This window comes from Coenobita brevimanus, chromosome 26 (assembly GCF_032717465.1).
Source record: "Coenobita brevimanus isolate Jiangsu-jjx chromosome 26, ASM3271746v2, whole genome shotgun sequence".
Lineage (NCBI taxonomy): Eukaryota > Metazoa > Arthropoda > Malacostraca > Decapoda > Coenobitidae > Coenobita > Coenobita brevimanus.
In genome coordinates, this window is record NC_136979.1 from 5,004,673 (window position 1) to 5,029,706 (window position 25,034).

The 25,034-nt window shown below is 40.7% G+C and overlaps 2 protein-coding genes across 2 annotated transcripts in view; one reads left to right on the forward strand and one right to left on the reverse strand.

Moving 5' to 3' along the window:
* The window catches only part of RnrL (Ribonucleoside diphosphate reductase large subunit), a 41,468-nt gene extending 31,112 nt beyond the window's left edge, over positions 1–10,356 (reverse strand). Inside the window, exons 1-8 of the mRNA XM_080268023.1 lie at positions 10,305–10,356; positions 8,460–8,548; positions 6,225–6,402; positions 3,979–4,139; positions 3,330–3,532; positions 2,875–3,071; positions 2,021–2,133; positions 1,056–1,185 (exon numbers count right to left, since the gene is read on the reverse strand). Coding sequence (XP_080124149.1) covers positions 1,056–1,185; positions 2,021–2,133; positions 2,875–3,071; positions 3,330–3,532; positions 3,979–4,139; positions 6,225–6,402; positions 8,460–8,548; positions 10,305–10,356 — 1,123 coding nt within the window. The remainder of the gene's footprint in view (positions 1–1,055; positions 1,186–2,020; positions 2,134–2,874; positions 3,072–3,329; positions 3,533–3,978; positions 4,140–6,224; positions 6,403–8,459; positions 8,549–10,304) is intronic.
* Positions 10,357–18,738: 8,382 nt separating this feature from the next.
* Positions 18,739–23,586, forward strand: LOC145394056 (NPC intracellular cholesterol transporter 2-like). The gene is made up of 4 exons (XM_080268024.1): positions 18,739–18,849; positions 20,133–20,237; positions 21,443–21,615; positions 23,279–23,586. Exons 1-4 carry the CDS (start codon positions 18,774–18,776, stop codon positions 23,360–23,362), a joined length of 438 nt encoding a protein of 145 aa, XP_080124150.1. The 5' UTR covers positions 18,739–18,773; the 3' UTR covers positions 23,363–23,586.
* Positions 23,587–25,034: the final 1,448 nt, after the last annotated feature.

Sequence of the window (25,034 nt, forward strand, 5' to 3'; positions counted from 1 at the left end):
GTACATGTATAGTCACTATGCATCATAATAAAATGCAACATCTTTTCCAGGCAATGTTTCTTAAAAGTTAATGCTAAACAATAAATTAATCTGCTTCAAGGAGGACATGAGCCACTAACCCTTTCAAACATGAAATCCTTTTCATTTGTTCTTGCTGTTATATTATGGTATCTAATGTTGGAGACTACCATGCAGTGAGTTCATCTGTTCATTTACAAAGGCTCCAACATGCTTGTAAGCATTGGCCTTGGTCACCTAACAATGGCTCTCCATGCTGCTCGATCTCCAGCAGCTTCCCAATTCAGTTCCTTATCCCAGACGTCACACTGTGACCTTGTCTGAGGTCTTTTTCTGTCTGCCTCTCGCAACACCTCTCACCCGAGAAACCATTTATGATGCTGGCTGGTATCCACAGAATTATGAGGTGATGTCGAGTCTACTATGTTCATAATCTATTGGACTATGAAGATGGTAACAAACTGGTAATTATGCAGTAACTTAAATAAGGAAGCTGAGGCAAATGGCACACTGGACAAGAGATTAAGAATCAGTTCAAATATATAAGGTACACCCCCAAGAGGGCTAACAGTGAGAACCTTGGTAACACATCTCCACAGAATCTATATCTGCTTCATGACAAGGACTGGGGGCAACTCACCATATCCTTATGCAAAAGATGCCTGTATGCTGACTGCAGCACCACTCATAAACGTAGGGGTATTCCTAACACTGTAATCTGACCACAATAAGACAATGTTGCATACCATTCATCTTGTAAGAGCACATCTAGTAAAACACACCAATAACTGTACAATTTATGAGCACTGATGACCCTATATGCTATACTTTACTCTCATCAGTAGCTACTTATTCACTTTTTCAAATGTCTGATAGAACGCGTGGGTGGACAAATGGTCTATTTCAATGGTAGAAATATACAGTTCGTCTATAATTTGCTTCTCTACTTATTTACAGCACTCATTCTTCCCATGCATTATTGAGAAGAAAGGACCAATTGATGCCTAATCTGAAATCAGGAATCATCAAATGCTTACCCCACGTGTCATGGAGTCCTGGGCATTCATGTGGACACATAAGGCTCCACTTTCCGTTTTCCTCCACCCGCTTCATGAACAGGTCTGGGATCCACAAAGCATAAAAGAGATCCCGTGCACGCTGCTCCTCCTGCAAGCCACAAACAGGAATGGTAGCTATTATGAGTACATCTATGGTAATAATCAACATATTACCATGTCAATTCTTGAATCCTGTGCAGGAAGAGTATATAAGTCTACAGTACAAAATATGTAGCTAATTACTGTATATCACAGTTTCTTATCTTCACTCATCAACTATACTATTAGCACTGAATTTTTAAATATGCGTGCATTATTTTAACAAAAGCTTGCAAATGCTACCACTTACGGGGGAGGTTAATAACTGACCCTGAATTTGATCTATACTGATTTCCTCTCATGATGTCTTTCTGTTAGGTGGCTTTACACTGAGTGACAAGCCAAATGGTTTCCTGTAAGCCAAGAAACCATTTACAACACTGGGTGGTAACCATATAACCAAACCATATGCGCTCCCTATGTGTCAACAAGTGGGTTGGTGCCCCTCCCTGTAAAACAAATAACTCAGAGTCAAACAGCCATCCCTTACGGGATTATGGCGTCTGGCAATAGATATATAGATGGACAGAAGTCTGGACCATGCTCATGCAATAGTTTCACTGGTCAAATGTGGATGACAGAGTGCAGCTTAGCAATTTATTAGTGTGTGTGCGTGGCACCAAGTTATCCTCTGAGGAGGTTTTGGTCAGTTTTGCATTTCCATGACAGCAATGGCACCATCCCCAGAAGGAGGCTCCCACTCTCCCTCTCTATATTTACTGTATTATATATGGTACATATAAACACTTGCATGCTTCCTTATAAATGAACATTAGTTACTGTAGCTGGAAAAATAATTTTGCTGATACACACACACAATAAAAGATAAACTTTCACAGACAGACCTTGCCAGTGTTTTTCCGTAGGTCAAGGAACTCAAAGATATCAGCATGCCAAGGTTCCAGGTAGATGGCAAATGCACCTGGTCGCTTGTTTCCACCCTGGTCCACGTACCTTGCTGAAGGTGACATAATAAAGTACAGTACCGGTAGTACATTTATGGTGAGCTGTAAAACATGGAATATTATATACACTAGCTCCAATGAGTATAAATCACAGGAGGGTTCCAATGATATCTTAAATGACCAATACAGCTTAGGATGTTGCACAATGAGTAACATTTTATCATGAATATTTAATAATTCTGATTAGGCAATGTCACAGATCTTCATGAGAGCAAGGTTACCAACATGCAGCAGAATCATTTACATACTATTTTGCATTACCTTGGTGTCAGAATCTCTTACAAAGTATGCAATGATATTCTGACAACTTAAAACAGTGATCAAAGGCACTTCATATTATAATGATGTCAATTCAGTATCATTATCCAACACCCTCATCTCTCCTGGGATGTCCTAGACAAGGAATGACTTACAAAACCACATCCAGGCTGAATTTACTGACACTCCTCCTGCCCCCTTCCATACACAATTTCTCTCCCTCCTCTTCCATGTATCTCATTAAGCCAGCATATTCACCGACATGAGTCTTCCTTCTTTTAACAGTACCCTAAATCTCACTCCAAATTTCTTTGTGCATCTTCTGAATACAGTATGTCCATGATCTCTGTAATTCTATTCATATAAGCTCCAACTGTACCACAATTAATCATAATAAAAGGTGATTCTTGATGACACAGGGTTTAGATGATATTGAACAATTTCAGAGAAAACAAAACATTTCTTCTATACATTACCAGTGTTATTGTAGACTCTCAACATTGGCACCAAGCCATTTGAGGTGCCATTAGTACCGCCAATGTAGCTACCAGTGGCACGGATACAGTGAACATTTACCCCAATGCCTCCTGCTGACTTTGATATGAGGGCACATTGTTTGAGAGTGTCGTAGATTCCATCGATGCTGTCATCTTTCATTGTCAACAGGAAGCAGCTGTTGCCAGGGTTAAGAGTTAGTCAGCATTTAGTACTGCAGCTTCTAGGACTGTTAATAAGTTAAGTTGGTCTGGATTAAGTAACAATGTACAGTACAGGATGAGATTATATTAAAACCATACTGGTAATAATTTAGGTGAGCAGCTACAGAAAAAACTATAAAAATTAATCATGATCTGTATTTTAGTTTACCTGGTGTAACTAAAAACTATGTTCACATTTGTGCTCTAAGATACAGTTAGTAAATTGTGATCACCTGGAGAGCTGAGGTCTGCAAGTGGCTGCATTGAAGAGTGTTGGTGATGCATGTGTGAACCATTTCTCAGATAGCAGGTTGTATGTCTCTATGGCTGCCTCAATGTCTTCTCCATGGATGCCCACAGCTACACGCATTAACATCTGCTGTGGTCGCTCAGCAACCTTACCATCAATCTTCAACAAATATGAGCGCTCCAGGGTCTGAGCAAGGAGACATTATCAAACATCAGCTAACAGCCAAAAAATGTAGCAAAAGATTAAGAACTCAACCAGTCAAATATCTGCTGAAAATACGAACAATTTCTTGTTCTACTCATGCTAGAAAGTTAATCAAAATAGTATCTAGAATGAAAAATGAACTGTTGTTTATGCTAAGATGTACTGGATAAGACATGGTATCACCTGACTACTAAATGCTACAGACTACACAGAATGCTTACATCAGAGCACCTTTTTTAGTGTATGTGATATGAATGGTCATTAGTACCTAAATAAGTTTTGCAAAATTCTCTGCTTCTCATGAATAAAAAACTAATAATGACCTGATTCCCACTGTAACAAATGCTTTAACAATGCTACAGAGATAAACCAATCAACAAAAGATAAACATGACAACATGATACGACCATAGCTACAAAGGCACCAACCTTAAAACCAAAATAATTATATGCAAAGTCTCGGTCATAGATAATGGCAGAGTTCAGTCTGTCAGCATTTTTCATTATGATGTTGTAGTACTCTTCCCCAAGCATTGGCATCCTTTTCCCAGTCTTCTTATCTTTCATGTTGTACAGGTCCTCCATGACCTCTGTGGGGATAGTAGTGTTCATATTAATAGTAGCTACTGCAATGCCAATGTTAGCTCAACTGAAATGATCTTTACAGAATAACTGTCATTTCTGCATAATCTTTATAGTAACACTCATTTGACAACTTGAGGATTGCTGCCTCACATCTGGATTCTGTCGTGGTCACAGAACAATGTTATTCAGCTGAGGCAACAACCTGACCCCAAAATGCTGTAACCTTCAAAGAATAAGCACTATTCCATAGTGAATAAAGATAATGCTTATGTAACAATCATCTTGACTGCAATTATTTAAATCTTTAATCCCTTCAGTTTTTTTTTTTTTTTTCTGGCTAATAATATATTTACCTCTTGAAGGGCATTCCTTGGTTGCAGAGAATAGAAATGGTTTCAACAACTTATCCAGCCAAGGCATGTTTTACAATATTCTGACCAATGCAAGTCAATCTTATTCATCTTTAGACAGGCACACCTGAATTACAGGAGTTAACTTAAGAAATTAAGTCAGCATCTTCAGTAAACTGGCAAGATTCTAGGATTTTGTTGCCCCAAAGTACATGCTAATACATTTAAAGCTACTGGTACTGCCTGATTATATTTCATAAGATTTAAATTACTATGCTATTTCACATCATTCCTATGGTATATGCCATTTATTTAATGAAATTTAACATGTTTTGAGTATGTATGCAATGAACTAAAGCAAGGTCATATTCATTCACCACCTATTTCTCAACTTTTTTGTTTAAATTCAAGTAATCCTCTTGCACCTTATCCTCCAAACTCTTGCCAACTTCTCCTTTCTCCCCAAAACCATATAATCAAATAAATGTGCTCTGTTCTTTCAGTGCCCTGTCAACAGCACCCCCATGCACATGGACTCCTTTGAATATTCTCTCCCATCTTTTTACCATGTATATACACACATTTATGCTTAAACCATGCATTACACACAACCTTACATAAATGGTCCTGGCTTTTTTTTTTTTTTAACCTCATCTAGTGGGGTCTATAAATGCCCACGCTGCCCCGAGGCAAAGTGGAGATCCTCTTTTTGCCTCGGCGATAACGTGCACGCGTGATAAGCGTGAAAGCATGAGTTTGAACTCACCCAGATCAATAATTAATTTGTATATTTGGTTGGCAGTAGTGTGGGATGTGAGGTCTGGCTTGGTTGGAAATTTTGTGTTGTTCCTTGCTTAGCTGACAGTGTCCTTGAACAGTACTTACATCCCACAAACGAGCTGCTCAGCGAAGTCCACAACCTCCCCAATTGTGGCCTCCGATGCTACGCTACCGTGTGTTCGACTCACCAAATTAATCACCAAGGGGAAATAGGAGGGGTGTAATGGGGTTTATAAATGCCCGCGCTACCAAAAGGCAAAGTGAGGATCCTCTCTTTGGCTCAGTGGTAACATGCGTGCATGATAAGCGCGAAGGCCTGAGTTCGAATTCCAGACAGACCAGTGATTAATTTGTTGAGCTTCATTTAGTTTGTACACTCTGCTTTAGGCTAATCAGGTTCCAAGGTTATACACTGGTTAAAACCTGGAAGCAGAATTGCATGGACTAAGTAACTAGTGAATGCAACAAACTCGTAGCTAAGTGAAACTGCATAGTATGTACAATACTAGGTTGAAACTACAGTACCTTCACAAGCATAATACAGTATTTGTACGTTACACAAGTGTAATTCTTCCCGAGCAAGTTACTTGGCATTCAATATCTTATAGTTTACTCATTCAAAAAACTTAAAATGAAATTAACCCTAACAATGAAGGTAAGTCCTCACCATCCAACACCAGCCCTCTACTCCCCCATCAATGAACTGGTCAGGAAGTCACAGCTTTTTGGCAATGATATCAGTGGGTGATGACAGTTTAGGTGAAACTTAAATTCTCAAACTGTTTCCTGCCCTAACCAAGATCAGCACAATGACCTTAATGTTGGTACAGTAGTCCATTCCTCTACTGTTTTATTGTCACCTCTCCAAATGTGAGACTGCCTTCAGATGGAGCAAGTACTCAGAAAGACAACCTTTCTCCCCACAAATCTCACACTTTCCTTTCTCTTGCTTGCACTCACCACTGAAAGACTTTTTAGTTTCCTTATGCAGATTTGAGACTGCAATCCTAGCTGCCAAAACTGCATAATCTGGATGCTTTGTGGTCATGGTGGCAGCAGTCTCTGCAGCCAGGTTATCCAGCTCTACTGTCGTCACTCCAGAGTACAGTCCATTTATCACTTTCAGTGTGATTGCAGGCTGTGTGGAGGAAAATGTGATTACATAGAGCAACCAGCTGTGTGTGTGTGTGTGTGTGTGTGTGTGTGTGTGTGTGTGTGTGTGTGTGAGAAAGAGAGAGAGAGAGAGAGAGAGATACCAAGATGCATTTTATCAAGAACCAAATGTACATAAACTACAGTAATAATCATGACCAAATCACTGGAGCGCCAAACACTTTGTGCAATGACAATGATCACAAGCCAGTGCAGCCACACATGGTGATAAAAACAAAATGGCACTGAGACGAGAATGAAAACAAGAACAGGTGAGCACTGCCAGACATGGGTAGTTTGAATGACATGGTGGAGGTTGTTCCAGTTGCATTAGCCAATATTACACACTTAGGAACCCCTCAGGCATAACTGCCTTGTGTCTATGAAAAATTTATAAAACCTTTAATGAACATCACTCTTAATGCTAAAAACACAATGTGATGTCTTTTCCTGCGATTATAATTAAAAAGTTCTGCACAAGCAATTGGAAACCTTAATACACTATCTTCTTTCTTTCCTTCATTCCTTCCTCTTCTTTTGCCAATGGGTGACTCAACTCTGAGTGACAAGTCAAATGGTTTCCTGTACACCAGGAAACCATTTACTATGCTGGGTGGTAACCATATAACCAAATTATGGCACATGGTGGTTTAGTGGGTAATTAAGGCACTCCAATCGGATTGAACCTGTGTGGGTATACCCAAGGAGTGGTTGGGGTTTATTGCTCACGTAATGCCACTCACGAATGAGTGAAGCTGGTCAGTCTCATCTTAAATGTCAGGACCAAATTGCCTAGCCCTGGGCTCTTCTGCTCCTCCTGGGGCAACATAAGATTGGATGATGGATAAAAAGAAACTTGTCCACCAATTTTTACATAGGCCTATTTGTGAAAATCTGAATAGATGATATTTACATTATTTATAACCTGGTCTAAGATTAAATTATCAGTTAGAAACCTTGCATGCTGGTATGCCTATGATAACAATGGAATTACTGGTACAGTACTGAGAGATATGCAGCATGTTTATTTATCTTTTAAAATGAAGTTTTAATGAGTCAGACAAGAGTGAGTGTGTGTGTGTGTGGGGGGGTTTCCCTTGTCTGTTTTCTCAGTGATTAGCATTACAAGAGCTCTTGGAATGCCTGGGAAAGGGATACACAATAATGGCAGTTCACTCTGGGTATGTATATCTAGTTTCATGATACACACACACACACACACACATATATATATACTGTATATATATATAATGAAGTCACAGAGTGTGCAGTGAGGTTGGATGGTGAGGATATGGAGAATGTGAGTGCATTCAAGTACTTGGGTAGTGTGATGAGTAAGGATGGAACTTCGGGGGATGAAGTGCATGAAAGGGTACAGCAGGGAAGGAAGGTTGTTGGTACACTGAAAGCAGTGATGAGAAATAGGGAGGTGAGTATGGAAGTTAAGAAGTCACTGCATGATAGTATTGTGATCCCTACCCTGACGTATGGAAGTGAGGCATGGAGCTTGCAAGAGGGGAACAAGTCAAGAGTGAGAGCAGTGGAAATGAGTTACTTGAGAGGAGCATGTGGAGTGACATGGAGGGACAGGTTGATGAATGAAGAAGTGAAGGAACGTTGTGGGGTGGATGTGGATGTGGTTGAGAAGATTAGGAGAAATACACCGAGGTGGTTTGGACATGTGAAGAGAATGGAGAATGAAAGACTGACTAAGAGGGTGTATGTAGGTGTGGTGGAGGGAGGGAGGAGAGGTAGACCGAGGATGAGGTGGAGGGATGGAGTTGAGAGGTATATGAGGGAGGGGGGGGGGGGAGTTGGGAGGAGGGTAGTCAAATGGTGGGTGACAGAGCGACTAGGAGGCGTTTTGTCTGCTGCCACCCTTTGAGGGATTAGGGCGTTGGGCTATAGATAGATAGATAGCTATATAAACTCTTTACAGCCACTTCTACCACAAAACAACGGTTATTTAATTTCTGCACTTTTCAAAATGACTCACACAAAAAGCTGACAAAATGAAACAATACTGTGTGCAACTTTACTTACAGGGTCAATAAAATCCATATTAAGTCCATAACAGAGTTTCTGGATGCGAGAAGTGATCTTGTCGAACATTACGGGTTCTTGCCGTCCATCTGAAATTAAGTGCAGAATTAAAAATTCATTTGAAGGAAGAAATTCACATTTGTAGTACCACACTGTACTAGACTGCAGATGGCCTATGGTAACAAAAGATCCTCTACTACAATCTCTGTGGGTAATGTCTGAGGCCACACCTTGTAAATCATGATCCCAAAGAATTTCCTGTCATGTCATTAAACACCATCAACCAGTCTTTCCATCATCCTTCACAAATTCCAGTATGGTATCCAGTTCTTGACCTACCTCTTCTACAAGCTGCCCTACCTTTATGTACTTCTACTAATGAAACAGCCTGTGAAGCTAACAGGATCACCAAAAGGCAAATACAGTACTTGTAACTTCATATCTGGGGATCTCAATGCCTTTTATGGTATTTATTTAGTATTTAGAAATTTGGGAAAGGGTTTCTTTGGCTCTGCTTGATCTACAGCATTGACAATATAATGTGGTTGTTAGGTTTGCTTAGTTTAATGTAGATGTAAGCAGCAGTGCCCCCCTCCCCTATTTTCTAAGTAGTGTACAGTACTAAACACAGCATTTACCATGGAAGTGGCATCAACGACCCCTCACAAGTAGGTCAATGTAAAACAAATAACCGTATCTGATTACTGGCAACTACTGATATTCATCCATTTCCCATTCATTTATCCTTTACTGTTTATGTATAAAAAGACTAAATATTATTAAATCAGCCTTGCTAAAACATCCAACAGTTACAATTATTCAACACAATGCATGACTAATTTATAAAACAATGTCTCCTAATTTTTTTTTTTTAATCTTATGGATTTAGTTTTTACATCTACCCTTTCTCAGGTCTTCCAAATGCGCTGAAAGGAATTGCTTTACAATGCTTAAAACCTCATTCCGATAAGTGACACTAAAGGGTAAAATGACGTTTTGGTTTTCGGGAAGTACAACCCAATGTTCTTCCCCGTAGTGTAGCATGATGTGTAATAGCAACTTATATCCTAACCTCTAGGTTTGGTTGGGTAGTTACAGTAGCTGGCAGACATAAATCAACCTACCCTAACCTCAACCTTAGAATACCATTATGACTAACTAATGCAAATGGTACTACTTCACAAGGCAGATCTCTAGTGTCCTACATGCCCCTACTCCCTTGACATCTGATAAGGAAAGGAAAATTATATATCTTTTCAGGAGAAAAAAAAAAAAAGTCAAGGCCTCCCAGGTATGTTTAAACACAAAAGAAATTCCATAAGATGCAAAATCCTGTAATTCTGGAGACTTTAATCTGTACAGTAGCCAAAAACACTCCTAATGAAAAGGTTAGCCTAATGAGACAGCATACTGGTATAATTGGTGAGGCAAAAAACTTCACTCTACCATGCAACATCCATAAAGCTTGTGCTTTGTGGTGCAGGTTGCTAGTTTCATGGAAGTATTTGACCATAATAAATTGGGGTGGTTGGCGGCTACTTCATATACAAAAAATACATTCTTCTCCATATGAAGCTACATAAAAAAAAAAAAAAAAAAAAACTTCCAGACCCCTGTAACCATACACAAACGTGATATCACCCTGGCCACTTACAATGCTACTTGTAAAAAATAGTATCCTAACTGAACGCTGACTTGTCTCCAATATTCACTCATTAAAGAAAAAAAGAATATTCATTTGTTACTGCAACCCAGTCTACACTAGGGCGGTTGAACTGAACACCACAAGTTATTCATTGTCAACAATACTTAGATTAGAATAAAAAGGTATATTGGTTTGCGTACCTCTCTTGATGACGTACATCTTTGACCACATCTTGTCTGGTTTGGGAGTCATTTCTTTCCGTAAATAGCTTTAAAAAATTCTCACCGAACAAGACCACCTCTCTCTCGATGGCTGTCACTCGAATAATAAACGAAAAACGCGGGAAATGTTCAGTCGAGCCAATGGTTTTCTTTCTTCTGTGCAATGTGTTAAAAACCACAGCTGATTGGACAAAACGTGCTTTGTCGTAATCATGGCGCTCAGATGGACCAATCAACAAGGACTTCTCAACTACTCTCTCGATCTAGCTGAAGTTTTCGCGGGTGTTTCACAGAAATGAAAATGTAACAGTTGGCTTCAGCAAAACCCTCTGCATATACTCACATTATAAGAAGTTAATAAACTATCCTCTTAGCATGCCACAAATGTACTTGTTGCCTGAAGTAATGCTCCATGTTTTCCGTAACTGCTTCCTCTATGAACGGATGTAAATAAACGACACTGGCGCGAGATACAAAACTACCGGCAAGTAGGGATGATGTTCTTGCAGGAATTTTTTAGTGATACCTCATTGTAATAACTAGCTCATTATTCTCTCGTGAGCGGAGTGGAGAGAGCGATGCTTTGTTGATGAGTGATGGATGGCGGAGAAGAATTAATTCTTATAAATGTAACACAAGATGCCATTTTCTAAAGTTTGAGACATTAAAAGTGATATTGAGTAATGCTGATGCATCTTACTGTGACAGAGATATGGAAGAGGACAGATTTTGGAATAAGTGTCACAAATCACTGGTGGTCAGGTTCCTGGCAATCCCTTCAACTGAAGCCTCTCTGAGGGCATGCTCCCGGACGAGTGGACCAGTAGTACGATCATCCCATTCCCTAAGTCTGACTCCTCTGACTTCCCTTTTATTTCCTCTCATTTTCTCTGTCTGTAAAGTGCCCGAAGATTTTTTTTTCTTTAGCGAGGCATCGCAGTCTTGTTCGGGATCAAATCTCTCCTCACCTCTTTGGTTTCCTCCCAAGGCGCAGTACTCAGCACTACCTTGTAGAATAATACTCTCACCACACACCCTCTTCTTGCATTGCCTTAATTGACCTCAGAGCTACCCCCGATGTCATCCTTGATTAACTTGCCTACCTGAATGTCTCTGGCCGCCAATTTCGCTTATTTGAAAGCTGCCTGTCACGTCGCCACACTCGGGTTTTGTTCTGCTATGTGGTTAATGACTATCGACTCTGCAGTCTTGGTATTCCCCCGGGTGGGATCCTCAGCCCTTTCCTCTTCATCCTTCTCATGAACAGACGTCTCCGTCTTCTTGGTTCTCTTCCCATGTCCTCTCTGATCTTACGATATACTGATGATATTTGCACCCACTCCCATTCACCTGGCATTCTTCTCGCCCTCCTCCTCGCCAAAGTATCCTTGTTAAGTTAAGCTAGGATGCCTCTGCTTGTGGGTTAATAATTTGCATTGCCAAATCCAGTTCGTTTACTCGCACTTCTACTCACAGACTTGCTTGTATAACTGTTTTCCTCTTGGCTCTCTTCATGGAAGTATAGGATATATTAAAATCTTAGCGTCCCTCTCCGTCTGTAACTCCTCCCAACGTATCACTACCCTCTGCAACAGCCTCCTTCCCCAACTTGACCTCCTCGATATCCTCACTAGTGACCCAGAGGCCAGGTGGTCAGCATTCTCTCTCTTCTTGGCTAATATGGCATCCCTCTCTCTCTTGTCTTCCCTGAACAGCTCCAACCTCTTGAAGTGGTACAGAATCTAGCCAGGCGTATCATTCTTCACTGCCACTGGTCTACCAGAGAAGTTAACATGCTCACTGAACTCAACCTGTGTCCTGTTACTCATGGCATTTGTATGATCGGTATCTGCTTCGCCAAAGAATGCCTGATTTCCGTCCCCTGCTCCGTCTTTTTCCTCCCGACTGGTTGATGTTCCCTCTTATGCAACTCATCTTAACCTAGTCCAGCGTTCTGGCATCCCCAGCATGTTCTCCTGACTCCAAAGAAAACGTTCGACGTTCATTTTTCCTCTTCAGCTCTCTGGCAGAGATCCCCCTTCCCCCAGTATCCTCGCTTACATTGTCACAGCCACCTCTGCTGACCCTCTACTCCCTGCATGGTCAAGTAGAACTCCTGCAATTGCTTGTATGCCTTCCGCCACTCCTGTTGACCGCCCTCTTATCGCTCCTCAGTTTTCCATCACTGAAACCCTCAGCTCAGCAATCTGTACCTACCCTACCTATCCCATTCGAAGTTCTTCTGACCGTTCTGTTTTCGCTAAATAAGGCCGGGCAGAGGTCGCTTGCATTGCGTACACTACTTCTGCTTCTCCCGCCATTCCCACCTCCCACGGTCTCCCAACTGGGCCAGTGGTGCCCAGTGTGAACTGTCTGCTCATATTTGCCCGTGGCTTCCATTTCTCTCTCAAAAACTCTCAGGACTAATCGTAAGTTATTCCTAAACCACCCTCGCCCTTCTTCACAACCCCACTCTAACATCTTCCGTTTCCTCTCCTTCCTATACTCCCGTCTCCATCAGCCTCACGCCCTTCATCTCAGGCCCTCTTTGGTTTGGCTTTCATCCCATGTTGTTCACACATGGCATGTCCAGGTTGATCGCCTTGCACAAGCCACATGCAGCCTGCCCTTTGCTTTCATGTGTCCGAGGCGACTGAACGGAAAATCTTTCGTGAGGGGGATATGAAAATTGGCACCATTGTGGCTGAGGAGAAATGTTGGCAAACCAAGCATTGTAAAAGATTGCCGTTAGTTGGTTAGATCGACTAGAATTAATAAGTAGTTTTGCTTTTCTCTTTGCCAAATAAATCAGCGGGGAGACGAAAGGTGTGCCAGAACATGCATAAGAGGTAGCAAAATCTATAAAGGAGTTAAAGAATTTTAAGGCTCCAGGTGAGGATGGAATATTCCCTGAAATGCTTAAGGTGGAAAATGACGAGTTGATGAATGCACTTTTGAAACTTTTTAATGTGGCTTGGGATAATGGTGGAATTCCAGAAGAGTGGAAAAATGGAGTGATTATAAAAATACCAAAAAAGGGAGATTTAAGTGTGTGTGGCAATTGGAGGGGGATAACTTTGACACCTGTAGTTGCAAAAGTCTTTTCCAAAATCTTGTTGAACAGAATAGAGCCAGTTATTGATAAAATTTTAAGAGAAGAACAAGCGGGATTTAGAAAGGGTCGAGGTTGTAATGATCAGATTTTTATTGTAAGGCATCTAATGCAACAAGCTAATGAGATGAAAATGCCACTTAGTATGTGTTTTGTGGATTTTGAAAAGGCGTTTGATAGTGTTTCACGTGGCGCTATGTTGAAAATTATGAGATTCTATGGCATACCAGAAAAGTTTGTAAATATTATTAGAAGCCTGCATGAAGGTACTTTTTGTAAGGTAATGGTGAGTGGTTCCTTGAGTGATCCATTTCAAGTTAGGTCAGGAGTGATTCAAGGAGGAGTTCTTTCGCCATTGTTGTTTGTTTTGGTTATGGATTATGTTATGAAAAAGGTTGTAAGGAGAACAGGTGCAGGAATTAACTGGAAAGAAAATAAGAAGCTGATGGATTTGGACTATGCTGATGATATTGTACTGATTTGCGGAAGTATTTACGAGATGCAGAGGGTGCTCGATTGTCTGGTGGAGGAAGGAGAAAAAGTGGGATTGGTAATAAATTGTGGAAAGACAGAAATTATTAATATGAACGTGGAGAACCAAATCGATTGTGTAATTGGGAATAATGTGGTGAAGAATGTAGAAAACTTTAAATATTTGGGAACGATTGTATCATCTAATGGATCATTAAACAATGAAATTGAGGAGAGGATTAGATAGGCTTGGCGAGCTGTTGGAGTGTTGAAATCTGTTTGGAATAATAATATGCTTTCGGTACATACTAAAGTGAAAATTTACAAGTCCATGGTTAGACCCATTTTAATTTACGGGCATGAGTCATGGTACAGTACAATTGCAACAGATCAGAAAGTATTAGGATTTGAGAATAAAATACTGAGGAGGATTCTTGGGGTAAAGTGGCAAGACAGGGTTACAAATGAAAGAGTAAGGGATATTAAGAGAGTGGAACCAGTTAATGAATATGTGAGACTGTCTCGCTGGAAGTGGCTGGGACACATATACAGAAAAGAAGGTTGTTTAATACAGGATGTGCCAGAGTGGATTGCTAGAGGAAGAAGAGGTAGAGGTAGGCCGAGGGAAACCTGGTTGAGGACAATGAAAAAAGAAGCAGGAGAGGAGTGTTGGTGGGACCTGAAGGAGATGGCAAGAGACAAATATTGGTGGAGAGAGTTCATTGAGACCCTATGCATCCCGTGGGGTGCCACAGGAAATGATTGATTGATTGATTGATTGAAGATGATTCAAGCAGTTTTCGATAGTCAAAGAATGTTATGGAGACTTCTGTTCTTGGTCCAGTTCTTTTCCTGCTTTTCAGCAATGCCCTACCGGAAAACACTCAGCCAAACTATAAAATCTTAGCTGATGATACAAAGATTTATGAAACTGTCAACTCTCAGGAAGCTACTGTAGCAAAGGCAAATGTTTTGCTGGGCAGTTTATGTCGAACCATCTGTTACATCAGTGAGCAGGGCTTTGGATCACTGTACAGAACCCCTCATACGCGTCCACATGGAGCATTGCATATAGATCTGGTCACTCTACTTTCAAGAAAAAAAGAATATTCTTGGAGATGAGCAGAGACATGCAACAAGATAGGCACTAACTTTAAGGGACTAAGTTAACGAGGAACGATCGAAAAAAAGGTAACTCGAAGAGTAGGGACTGACGTAAACAAGGACACAATATAGAAACATTTAAGATTGTGAAAAATATTGAGAAAATGAACTCTGATAGAGTCCTGAAGGAGGGAAAACACGAAGAACACAGAGGACCCAGTCTCTCTCCCCCTGGCCAAACCAAGACCACGGCTAAATATCACCAACCTGTTCATTATTACACAGGTCTGTAAATAAGCTAAGCATTAAGCCATGAGATTGAAGGGATGAAAGGGGTACAGTGCCTATTACGTCCACAGTTGCGACAGGAACTGTTTGAGAATCAGAATTTCATTTTTATAGTTTTCACTTTTCTTTTACAAACCTTATAGACAGGTTGTAAAAATGCCAATACCAGTAACAGTGTACCTTAGCAGGTTATGTTTGGCACATATCAGTATCAACGGTTCGGCATCAGTCCTCAGGTGGCGGTGTGTGAAGGTGTGTGGCATTACGTGTTAACATGTAGTACTGTTAAGCTTCAAGGTTTGGACTTCACTACCATAGCTAGGGAACCATTTGACTGCTGTGGGCGGTAATCATTTAACCAACACATGAACGCCTGGTGGTCTAGTAGGATAAGGTCCTAAAAATGGGCGCGGCTCATAAGGGTGTAAGTCTGGGGTTGGGTTGAGGTTTATTGTTCACGTGACTTCGTTCAAGGGAGCCCGGTTGGTTACTCACGAATTACTGAACAAAATAGTCTAGTCGCGGGCCCTTACATCTGTGATGAGTTCCATAAAGATTTAGAAAATATAAATAAAAAAATGATATTAAATAATTATATATAGTGGTAGGTGGTGACGATCATTATCCACTCACTTGATGTAGTGCTGCCTATATCTTCCTTAGCCGTTATCATTCTTTTTCTGTGCCTGCCCTCCTCTCTTCCTACTTCTCTCATCTTTCCTGTCACTTCTTACTGCTTTTCTTTCGTTCACAGGTGGCTTTACACTGAGTGACAAGCTAAATGGTTTCCTGTAAGCCAAGAAACCATTTACAACGCTGGGTGGTAACCATATAACCAAACCATACTTGTTCCCTACGTGTCAACAAGTGGGTTGGTGGAGGGTTAGTGCCCCTCCCTGTAAAACAAATAACTCAAAGTCAAATGGCCACCTCTTACGGGATTATGGCGTCTGGCAATATATATATATATATATATATATATATATATATATATATATATATATATATATATATATATATATATATAATATGCCTTTCTGCCAGCCTCTGTGTTAAGAAAATTAACCAAAAGTGAATGATGTCATAGGACGTTAATGTAAACTAATGATGACTGAAAAGAGAAAGATAATGACAGAGAGAGGGAAGTGAGGAGGAGAGGGGGGTGAGAGTGTTTACGTAAAGGGGTGACCCAGGCCGAGGTGTTCCCGTGCTGGGGTGACGCGTGCTCATTCACCCCGACCCGTTCACAGTCACCCTTTCTTACATTTTTTTTTTTTTCTATAATCATCTTTCGTTTTTGTTTTTCAGGGTGCTTGCATCGTTACCTTCTATCGAGGACGCACATATAGAATACCCCCCCCCCGTTTTTTTTTTCTATATATCTTTAACCACTCTTTGTTTGATCGTATTGCATTTTATTTTATATACTTATGTGTTTGTTTTTGCCGCAGTAACCTGCAGTTTGTCTTTTTTTTTAGTCAGTGTATCATAAGCTGTTTCTTGGGGACGTGTAATAACCCTTTTAAACGGGTCTGGTTTTTGACATACAGCTTCATGGACATAACGAGAAGGATCTGTAATGACCTGACCTTCGAGTATCATCCTGAAGTGGACTCGGATGAATCTGAAGTTCTCTGAAAGTACCTGAAGTTGCCTGAGAGAACCTGAAGTTGGCAGAATGGGTGAAAGTGAACCTAAACTAATATAAGTGAACTTAAAGTGAGTTAAGTGGATCTGGATTTGTCTTTCTAGGTCATGAATGGATCGAATTAGACTTAAGCCCGTATTCTAGTCGGGTCAGGAGGCTCCCTAGCACCTTTTCCTTAACGATTTATATTTGTATATGGCTGGTTAATATCCTTTTGTACGTTACTTATCCAGAGTATGGCGATATGGGAAGGATTTAGATAACAGAATAGAACAGTAAGGTGTAATAAGCGAAATAAATATCTTGCGAAAAGGTGTTAGGGGGCTTCCTTGTTCAACGCGAAAGAAGTCACCGTATTAAAGGGGTTAAAGTACTTCGTCACAAAGGATAGTGGTACTAATATCACATGGGTCATCACCATGAAACTAGGACGCGAAAAAAAAAAAAAAAAAAAAAGCAGCTGTTACTCCTTAGCATCTATAAAAAACATTATCACTACCTGTTCCCTGGTCCCGTGCAGCTGGGAGGGTGAGGCATGAACATGGCTGGGAAAGATTAGAGCAGTTTTTAATATTTCTGTGACGCCTTATCGTATTTCGTTGGACTCTAAAGTGGGGCAAAGTCCTATGACGCATGTCTTCAGCACGGGAAAATGTTATCAGACTTCCCCTACCGGTAGTTTTTATGAATCTTTAAACGAGAATAAAAGAAGGTATGATAATAATAATTCTAAATATAAACATCCACTCACGCAACTCCATTTTGTATATTACCGTGGTCACTGTCTTTAATGCCTGAGTATGCCACAAACCTGACAAGGCGTTGCTGAATAAAACATGAAGAAGCTTTTGGAGATGTATTATGTAACCTGGGGTCATGGCGCTGTCTTACGTGTACGTGTAGGCTGTCGACTCTAGCACAGGTGAGTGAAGGGTGTTGTGTCATGTAAACTGCTGCCAGGTGTGTAAGAGAATCATCCCCTATGTCCCAAAGGAGGTGATTATTATGGGTTTGATGAGAATGGCTCTTACTATACTGTATGTACTTATAAAATTAAGTATTGATTAATTAGGTAATGATATAAATAAATAATAAATGAATGAATGAATGAAAAATGAATTAATAAACAAATAATGCGTATGTATCAATATATGTAATTATGAATAATATAACAAAGATAAATGAACACGCAACAAATAAATTAAATGAATATCCATCTATCTATCTATCTATCTATCTATCTATTTATCTATCTATATATATACATATACACACAATCTCATACACACTGTGAACACGTGTGTGTGTGTGTGTGTGTGTGTGTGTGTGTGTGTGTGTGTGTCTGGAGGGGGGGGATGGGGCACATGTACCGGCCATATGTTGTCTCCCACCACGACAAATCTCACCAATGTACTTTCTCATTTCGTCAGGTTCTCACCCATGTTGCCAACGGGTTATACCCACACACACACACACACACACACACACACACACACACACACACACACGCACAGTTAAGCTAGAGTTCATCATCGCCAACTCGTATTTAACAAACGAGTAACATAAAAGGTTTACTGCTGTCTCTTGAAGCAGAGGCTGAGTACATAACTGAAGTTCTAGAAAAACTTTAATAATTATAATAAAAATGACAGAGAGAGAGAGAGAGAGAGAGAGAGAGAGAGAGAGAGAGAGAGAGAGAGAGAGAGAGAGAGAGAGAGAGATGGGGTCGTAGAAGCTGTATAAATAAGTGATACCCGCCCCCACACCTCATACCCCAGCTGCACCTTCCCCTGCCCAGACCACCTCCACTAGCACCACCACCACGATGCCCTTAGAGTATGTGCTCCTCCTCCTGACGGTGCTCGTAGGGGGCACTGCAGCAACTAGTTATCAGGATTGTGGTGAGTAGGGAGGCTGAGAAAGAGGGAGGGATTGGTGGGTGGGTTGGGGTTTAGCTACTTCAGTATGGTAACGCCTTTTTAATTCTCTCTTTCTCTCTCTATGTATGCAGTATATATAAATCACACAGATACGTGGGATTTTCGAATATGCTAGAATTCGTATGGATAAGAGGAATAGGGCATTATCCATGCAACAATCGTCATATTTCACTACAATAACGAAGGAAAACTAAGCTCCTTGGGCCCTTACTTGATAACTGGGACATCCCAAGTTATCAAGAGATTATTTTTTCCATGCTTGCCTAAGACACACTAGTTTTGTTGGCTTCTTGATAAACGTATATACACACCATTTCTTTGTCTATTTCTATTTATCTATCTATCTGTCTGCCTATCTGTCTATCTATCTATATCAGGGTGTGTATATGTGTGCCTACCTGAGCACTCTTTAGCACAGCTATATACATCTTCGTGGATTAATAAAGGCTACATTGAGGATGGCAGCCATGGACCCTTATCTAAAAGGATTAAGAGGTACTGACCCACATACAGAGCTTGCCAGGGATTAGGTAATCTTGACTAGTGTATAAAAAATGCTGCATACATACTTACATACATACTGTAGAAGTATTCATGCATATACATACATATATACAGGTTATGCATACATACTGGCATACACCTATACAGCGAGTTTCTATACACACATACACTGAATCTCTCTCTCTCTCTCTCTCTCTCTCTCTCTCTCTCTCTCTCTATCAATCGTCATTTTTTTTCATAGGAAGGACTAGGAGGATACAGAACACCCCCCATCCCCTTGCCTTGCTTTTCATGCAAAAAGAAATCTTACTTAAGGGAAAAAAAGTTATCGTAAGTCCTTTCGTTTCACAGGATGTACACAGAAAGAAGAATGCTAAATCTTTCCATGCCTATTATTCTTCCTGAGAGAGAGAGAGAGAGAGAGAGAGAGAGAGAGAGAGAGAGAGAGAGAGAGAGAGAGAGAGAGAGAGAGAGAGAATTTATCATGTGTGTGTTTTATTATCGCAGCGCCATGGATTGCTAAAAGGAAATAATAGTATCCAAATCTGGAAAAAATATATCTATTGGAATGTTAAAACAGTTTCCGGCCGACTTGGACCCTCTCTAGATATGCCTAAAGAATGTCCTAGTAGATCACAACTGTTTCATATCTCCTATTGACAACTACCCCAGATGGGGGTATGTTTTTACGATCATATATTTGTTTGGGAATTCAGCCTTCAAGCTTTCTCTCTCCGTAGGCTCACAAGCTGAGGTCCTAGAGTTTGAGATGACCAACTGTGACCTGCCTCCCTGCGTGGTGGAGCGACCCAGCACATACAACGTCAACATCACCTTCATTCCAGGTAGTGCAATCTCTAGATGTATTAGTTACGTATTGATTCACTAATGGTACTTTACTGTCATTGGGCTATGTCACATACTGTAGCTCGCTTCAGCGGCATCCACATTGCCTTACACACACTGTGTTCTGCTTATGATTCTTTCCTGAAGAAGGGATGTATTGTCATCTGGTGTACTCATCAACTGCTCTAGGCTGATCTGATTTTTCGCAATCAGTACGCAGATATTATACAATAGCAGGGGTACCCGGCATTGCCTGAGACCCTGGAAGGCCACTCCCTCTGTGGGCAACGACCCCCTGGGTCCCATATTGCTAAGTGAACCGATGTTCCTCTTAGGGCCCATTTCTCCCGGGATATATTTACCATGGACATATTTCTACCATGAACCTATTTTTTCACTACCCACTCACCCACCAACCCTGCCCACCCACCCCACCCGCCCTATTCAATCCACCAGCCCTGTCCACCCCACCAATCCATCCATCCATCCGAACCGTTATAGTTAATAATGTGGTTGTAGAAGTAAAAAACTCCACAGTAATTGGCTGCCTTGTTTCCATCATGTTGATTGCTTGTTTCTAATTAGTTCAAATCTTGGCCATCAGGGACGCCACTTTAGCAACTGTAATGTACGCATCTCAGTTCGTCGTAAATAATTACCCCTGTCAAAGCTGTTTAAAGAGTTCAATATGCATTCCCCTAGACAGTCAGACAGGCAGAGCTTCTCTGTTATAATACAGATCAGAACACTAACCAAGAGTCAAGAGGGCACGTTATTTGCATCTCGGTAAATGGCCAAATCAACTCAAATAACAACGTAGTTTTAGTGGACAGCATGGTTGTCAATCGTGCAAGTGGATAGGATAATTAAGCTGTATGGGGTACTCCGTTGATCTTGATATTGATGGTGTTGATGTTGATGATAGTGACGATGATAAGGGTGCTTGATCAGTGACACTCATGATGTTGGTAATGAAGATACAAAACTGATGTCAGAGATGTAATATGATACTAATAATAGTGGTGATCATGATATACCGGTACTGAGATTACCAATGATAATAAAATAATACTATTAATAATGATTATACAATACTAATATCACAGATGATAATAAGGTAGAAATATCAGTTATAACAAGATATGGAAATTAGTGATGATGCTAAAGTTATATAGGGTTAAAAATGGTGATGACGCCCCAACAGGCAGCACCTCGAGTGAGCTGGAGACGGTGATCCTGGCCAGCATAGGGGGTGAGACTTTCCCCTGGCCTGGTCCCGACGGCTGCACGCTGCTGGAGGGGGACCAATGCCCTCTGGAGGCAGGCAAGCAATACAAGTACAGAGCCGTCATGGAGGTTCTTGACGAGTACCCTGCGGTCAGTATTTACCTCTTTTTTTTTTTCTCTCTCTCTCTGGTCCATATGTTATTTGTTTTGTGTGGTTGTCTTACACCTCTTCCTCAGTGCTTTATTATGCATATTACTATCTATCTATCTATATACCTAGGCTGCTTCCCCCAAGGAAAGGGAGGTAGCATATTACCCTATTGAATAATCTGGTACCTTGTTTATACTTTTTTATATTGATATAATTTGCCTTTATAAGTATGTGGGAAGGTGTAAGCAAACTCCTAATATCAAACAGTTCATTTTAAAATGTCTCTGAGTATAGGAGAAAGTTAGAGAGCATTCCACTGAACTCAGCGTGATCAGCATGGAAGAAAAAAGGTCAAATTTCGTATATTTTCCATGAAGTGACTCAGAAACAATAATAATAATAATAATAATAATAATAATGATAATAATAATAATAATAATAATAATAATAATAAATGGCAGTTTTCTTCGTGATCTTGTGGTTAGCCTCTTCAGTGTTTTAATATTTCCATTATACATATTATCTTGCTGTCACCCAACGAAAGTATATTTATTTAGGAGACAGCCCGGTTAGTGAAGGGGTTAATGAGGGCTATATCTAACTCCTCCAGTTCGAAAAATCTCTGAAGTCTCTCAAAATCTGCCAAAGAGCGTCTGAAGATAGCAAAAATAAATCAGAAACGACATAGACAGGCTGAAGGGATGAACAGTAGTCTCTTCAGTGGCGCTATTCTGAAGTATTTTCTCATGTGTTTCTGGACTTTTCTCTGAGTCAATATTGTTTAATTTTCTTTGACTCGTTTCTTAAAAATGTATATATTACCGCTTCTGTTTCTTCTACAATATTCAGAACATTCAAGAACTCTCCTTATATCTTCGTTATTCTTGATTCATTGTCTCTGGATTCTTAGCGTTCTGCTTTTCAGTGCATCTTATTTCAGACACTTCAATATAAAATGTTCCTACCACGCTTTATTTAGATGGATGAATCATATCCACTTATAAAAAGTAATTAAAAACCAAGTGTATCTTTTAAATTAGCAGCTTTTCTGTATGTGTGCGTTATTCATTCAAAATACAAAATTCTGCACCAGACACGAAGCTAGATTCATTACCTCTTCAATATCATTTTCTGTCTTTTCTTGCCTCCTCCAGACGACTTTATTCAACTTAGGGGATACGTCTGGTAGTGAAGGGGTTAATGGAGGCGACATGTGACCTTTCCAGTTTGAAAAGTCTCCCTTAAAATGTATAAAATCGCCCGGTGGCAGGAAGAATGATAATATAAAAAATGTGGCCTCGGAGTGGTGTTAACATTGTCCTCTTCTCCGGTGGCTTGGTTGGTTGGGTGCTGGGCCCAGATTTGGAGGACACTGTGAATGGTGGGTTCGAGTTCCACCGACTAGCACTGAGTTTGTGAGGGTGGACGCTCACACACTAACGCCTCGTCCGCAACAATCAAATAACAAAACGTACTCCACCGTCTCCTTCAACTGTCTCCTGTTCTACCCTCCGTGCTTTCTGCGGTAGCTGTCCTGCCCTCCTCTTGTTCAATACCACTGTCTTCTTCAACTGTCTTCTGTTTCGCTGCGTGTGCCTTGTATCTATCCTGCTTTAGTCTTCCTAACCTCCCCATGACTTTGCCCTTTACCCTCGGCCACAGATATCGGTGATGGTGACGTGGAAGCTGCGTGATGAAAACGACGTGGAGCACTTCTGTGGGATGGTGCCGATCCTCCTGGTGTAACCCCCCTTTCCCCGCCCACCACGCCACCCGCCTCACCCAATCCTACGTGGATCATCCTACAAGAAGCTCCTTACCAAATCCATACTTAAAAACACTGATCTCATGTCTGATGTTGTAACTTATTATCATAGTAATTTTCATGTGATGTATTTTATGCAATAAAAACATGTAGTACATGTACAAGAAACTTGTTATCTGTCTATCTAGCTATATTTATTTATTTACAAAAGAAATGAAAATTCAGGATCCAAAAACCTGGATTGTTTTTCACAAGCCTGAGGGAAAAACTAAAGAAAAAAGTGAGAATGTGGTAGGTAGGTGCGCCCCACCATCCACTCACTCGCTGTAGAGCTGCCTTCAGGTGGTTCAACGTTAAGTGTCAAGTCAGATGGTTTATTGTACCCTGGGGAATCTATTTACAAGTTCGATTGTTACCATATAACCAAACAAACCCTTGGTGGTCTACTGGGTTTAGGTGTTCCAACCAAATGTGATCCGTAAGAGTTCATTCTCTGGATGGTTGGAGTTTATTACACACAGAATACCACTCAGGGAAAAGCCACTGATCATCCTCGGCTTCCGTGTCGAGACTAAGTAGCCTAGCCCCAGGCCTCCACGCTCCTTATGCGGCAACAAACGATTAGACGATGGAGGGATGTGATGCGCGTTATGTTGCGTCGGTCTGTTTCAAATACGTGGCACGTCATCACTGATTTCACCCAAACCAAATCTGAGCTGGTAACAAGAGAGGGCTGGGTGATGTGATCTAAGCCTAGCTCGATGTACTCAATCACTTCTCTTTAAGGATACCACTGGTGCTTGGATCTCGGGAGGGAGGCTTGAAATATAGTGTTCTGATCGAGGTGTCGTATTTGCTTTGCACATAAATAAGGTACATAGCTACTATAGGCGTTTCTTCACTGTTAATGTTGGAATGTCTGGAGATAGGGACATTGCTAAATGGAGTTTGATAATGTTTGTGTGGAGATTGTTTTATGTGCCTTGTTGTGCTGTGTGGCTTTGTCGTAATATAAAGAGGATACTGTGTGTTAGTACTGACTGCCACGTAGGACTGAGTGCCTCTCATATAGAGATATCCTCTAACAGGAAGGACTTTGGTTTCAAATGTAAGTGAGCTATGAGAATGGTTTTGGTGCAGCCAGTGATGATGCGTGGAGTGTTGTTCTGTATGGTTTGCAGGCTGTTGCAATGGGTGATTTGACAGGATGAGACCCCAAACCGGAGTGGTACAGGACATCACTGACCTGATATACTGTTGTAAAGTAGGGAGATCGTTTCTTTTCATTGCCCCAAATCTATCACTGTAAATGCCCCAGGTGCGTCCTGCTAGGAGGATCCCTATCAGAGTTTGAATGTACGCTGATGGTGGTGATGGTGGTTGGCGGACCTCTTCACACACAGCATATCTCAGAAGAGGTTTGCGATTATAACTGACTTATATAAATAAAGAAATGATTACGTTATCTATCTATCTACCTATCTGTCTATCTATCTATGTCTCTATATCGGTATTGCACGGATGACTTCAAAATTAAATTTTTTTGACAAATATATCACCACTACTACCGTTAATATCACTACTAACATCGTTACTATAGCAACGTCTGCCATCATTACCATAGTTGTCACTGCCACTTGATTTTATTACCAC

Bases quoted from the DNA above. Each gene is read 5' to 3' on its own strand.
- LOC145394056 (XM_080268024.1), top strand. From the start codon at position 18,774: ATGCCCTTAGAGTATGTGCTCCTCCTCCTGACGGTGCTCGTAGGGGGC. The intron at 20,238-21,442 runs GTAGTGCAATCT...ACGCCCCAACAG, and splicing joins CAACATCACCTTCATTCCAG to GCAGCACCTCGAGTGAGCTG. The intron at 21,616-23,278 runs GTCAGTATTTAC...CCTCGGCCACAG, and splicing joins TTCTTGACGAGTACCCTGCG to ATATCGGTGATGGTGACGTG.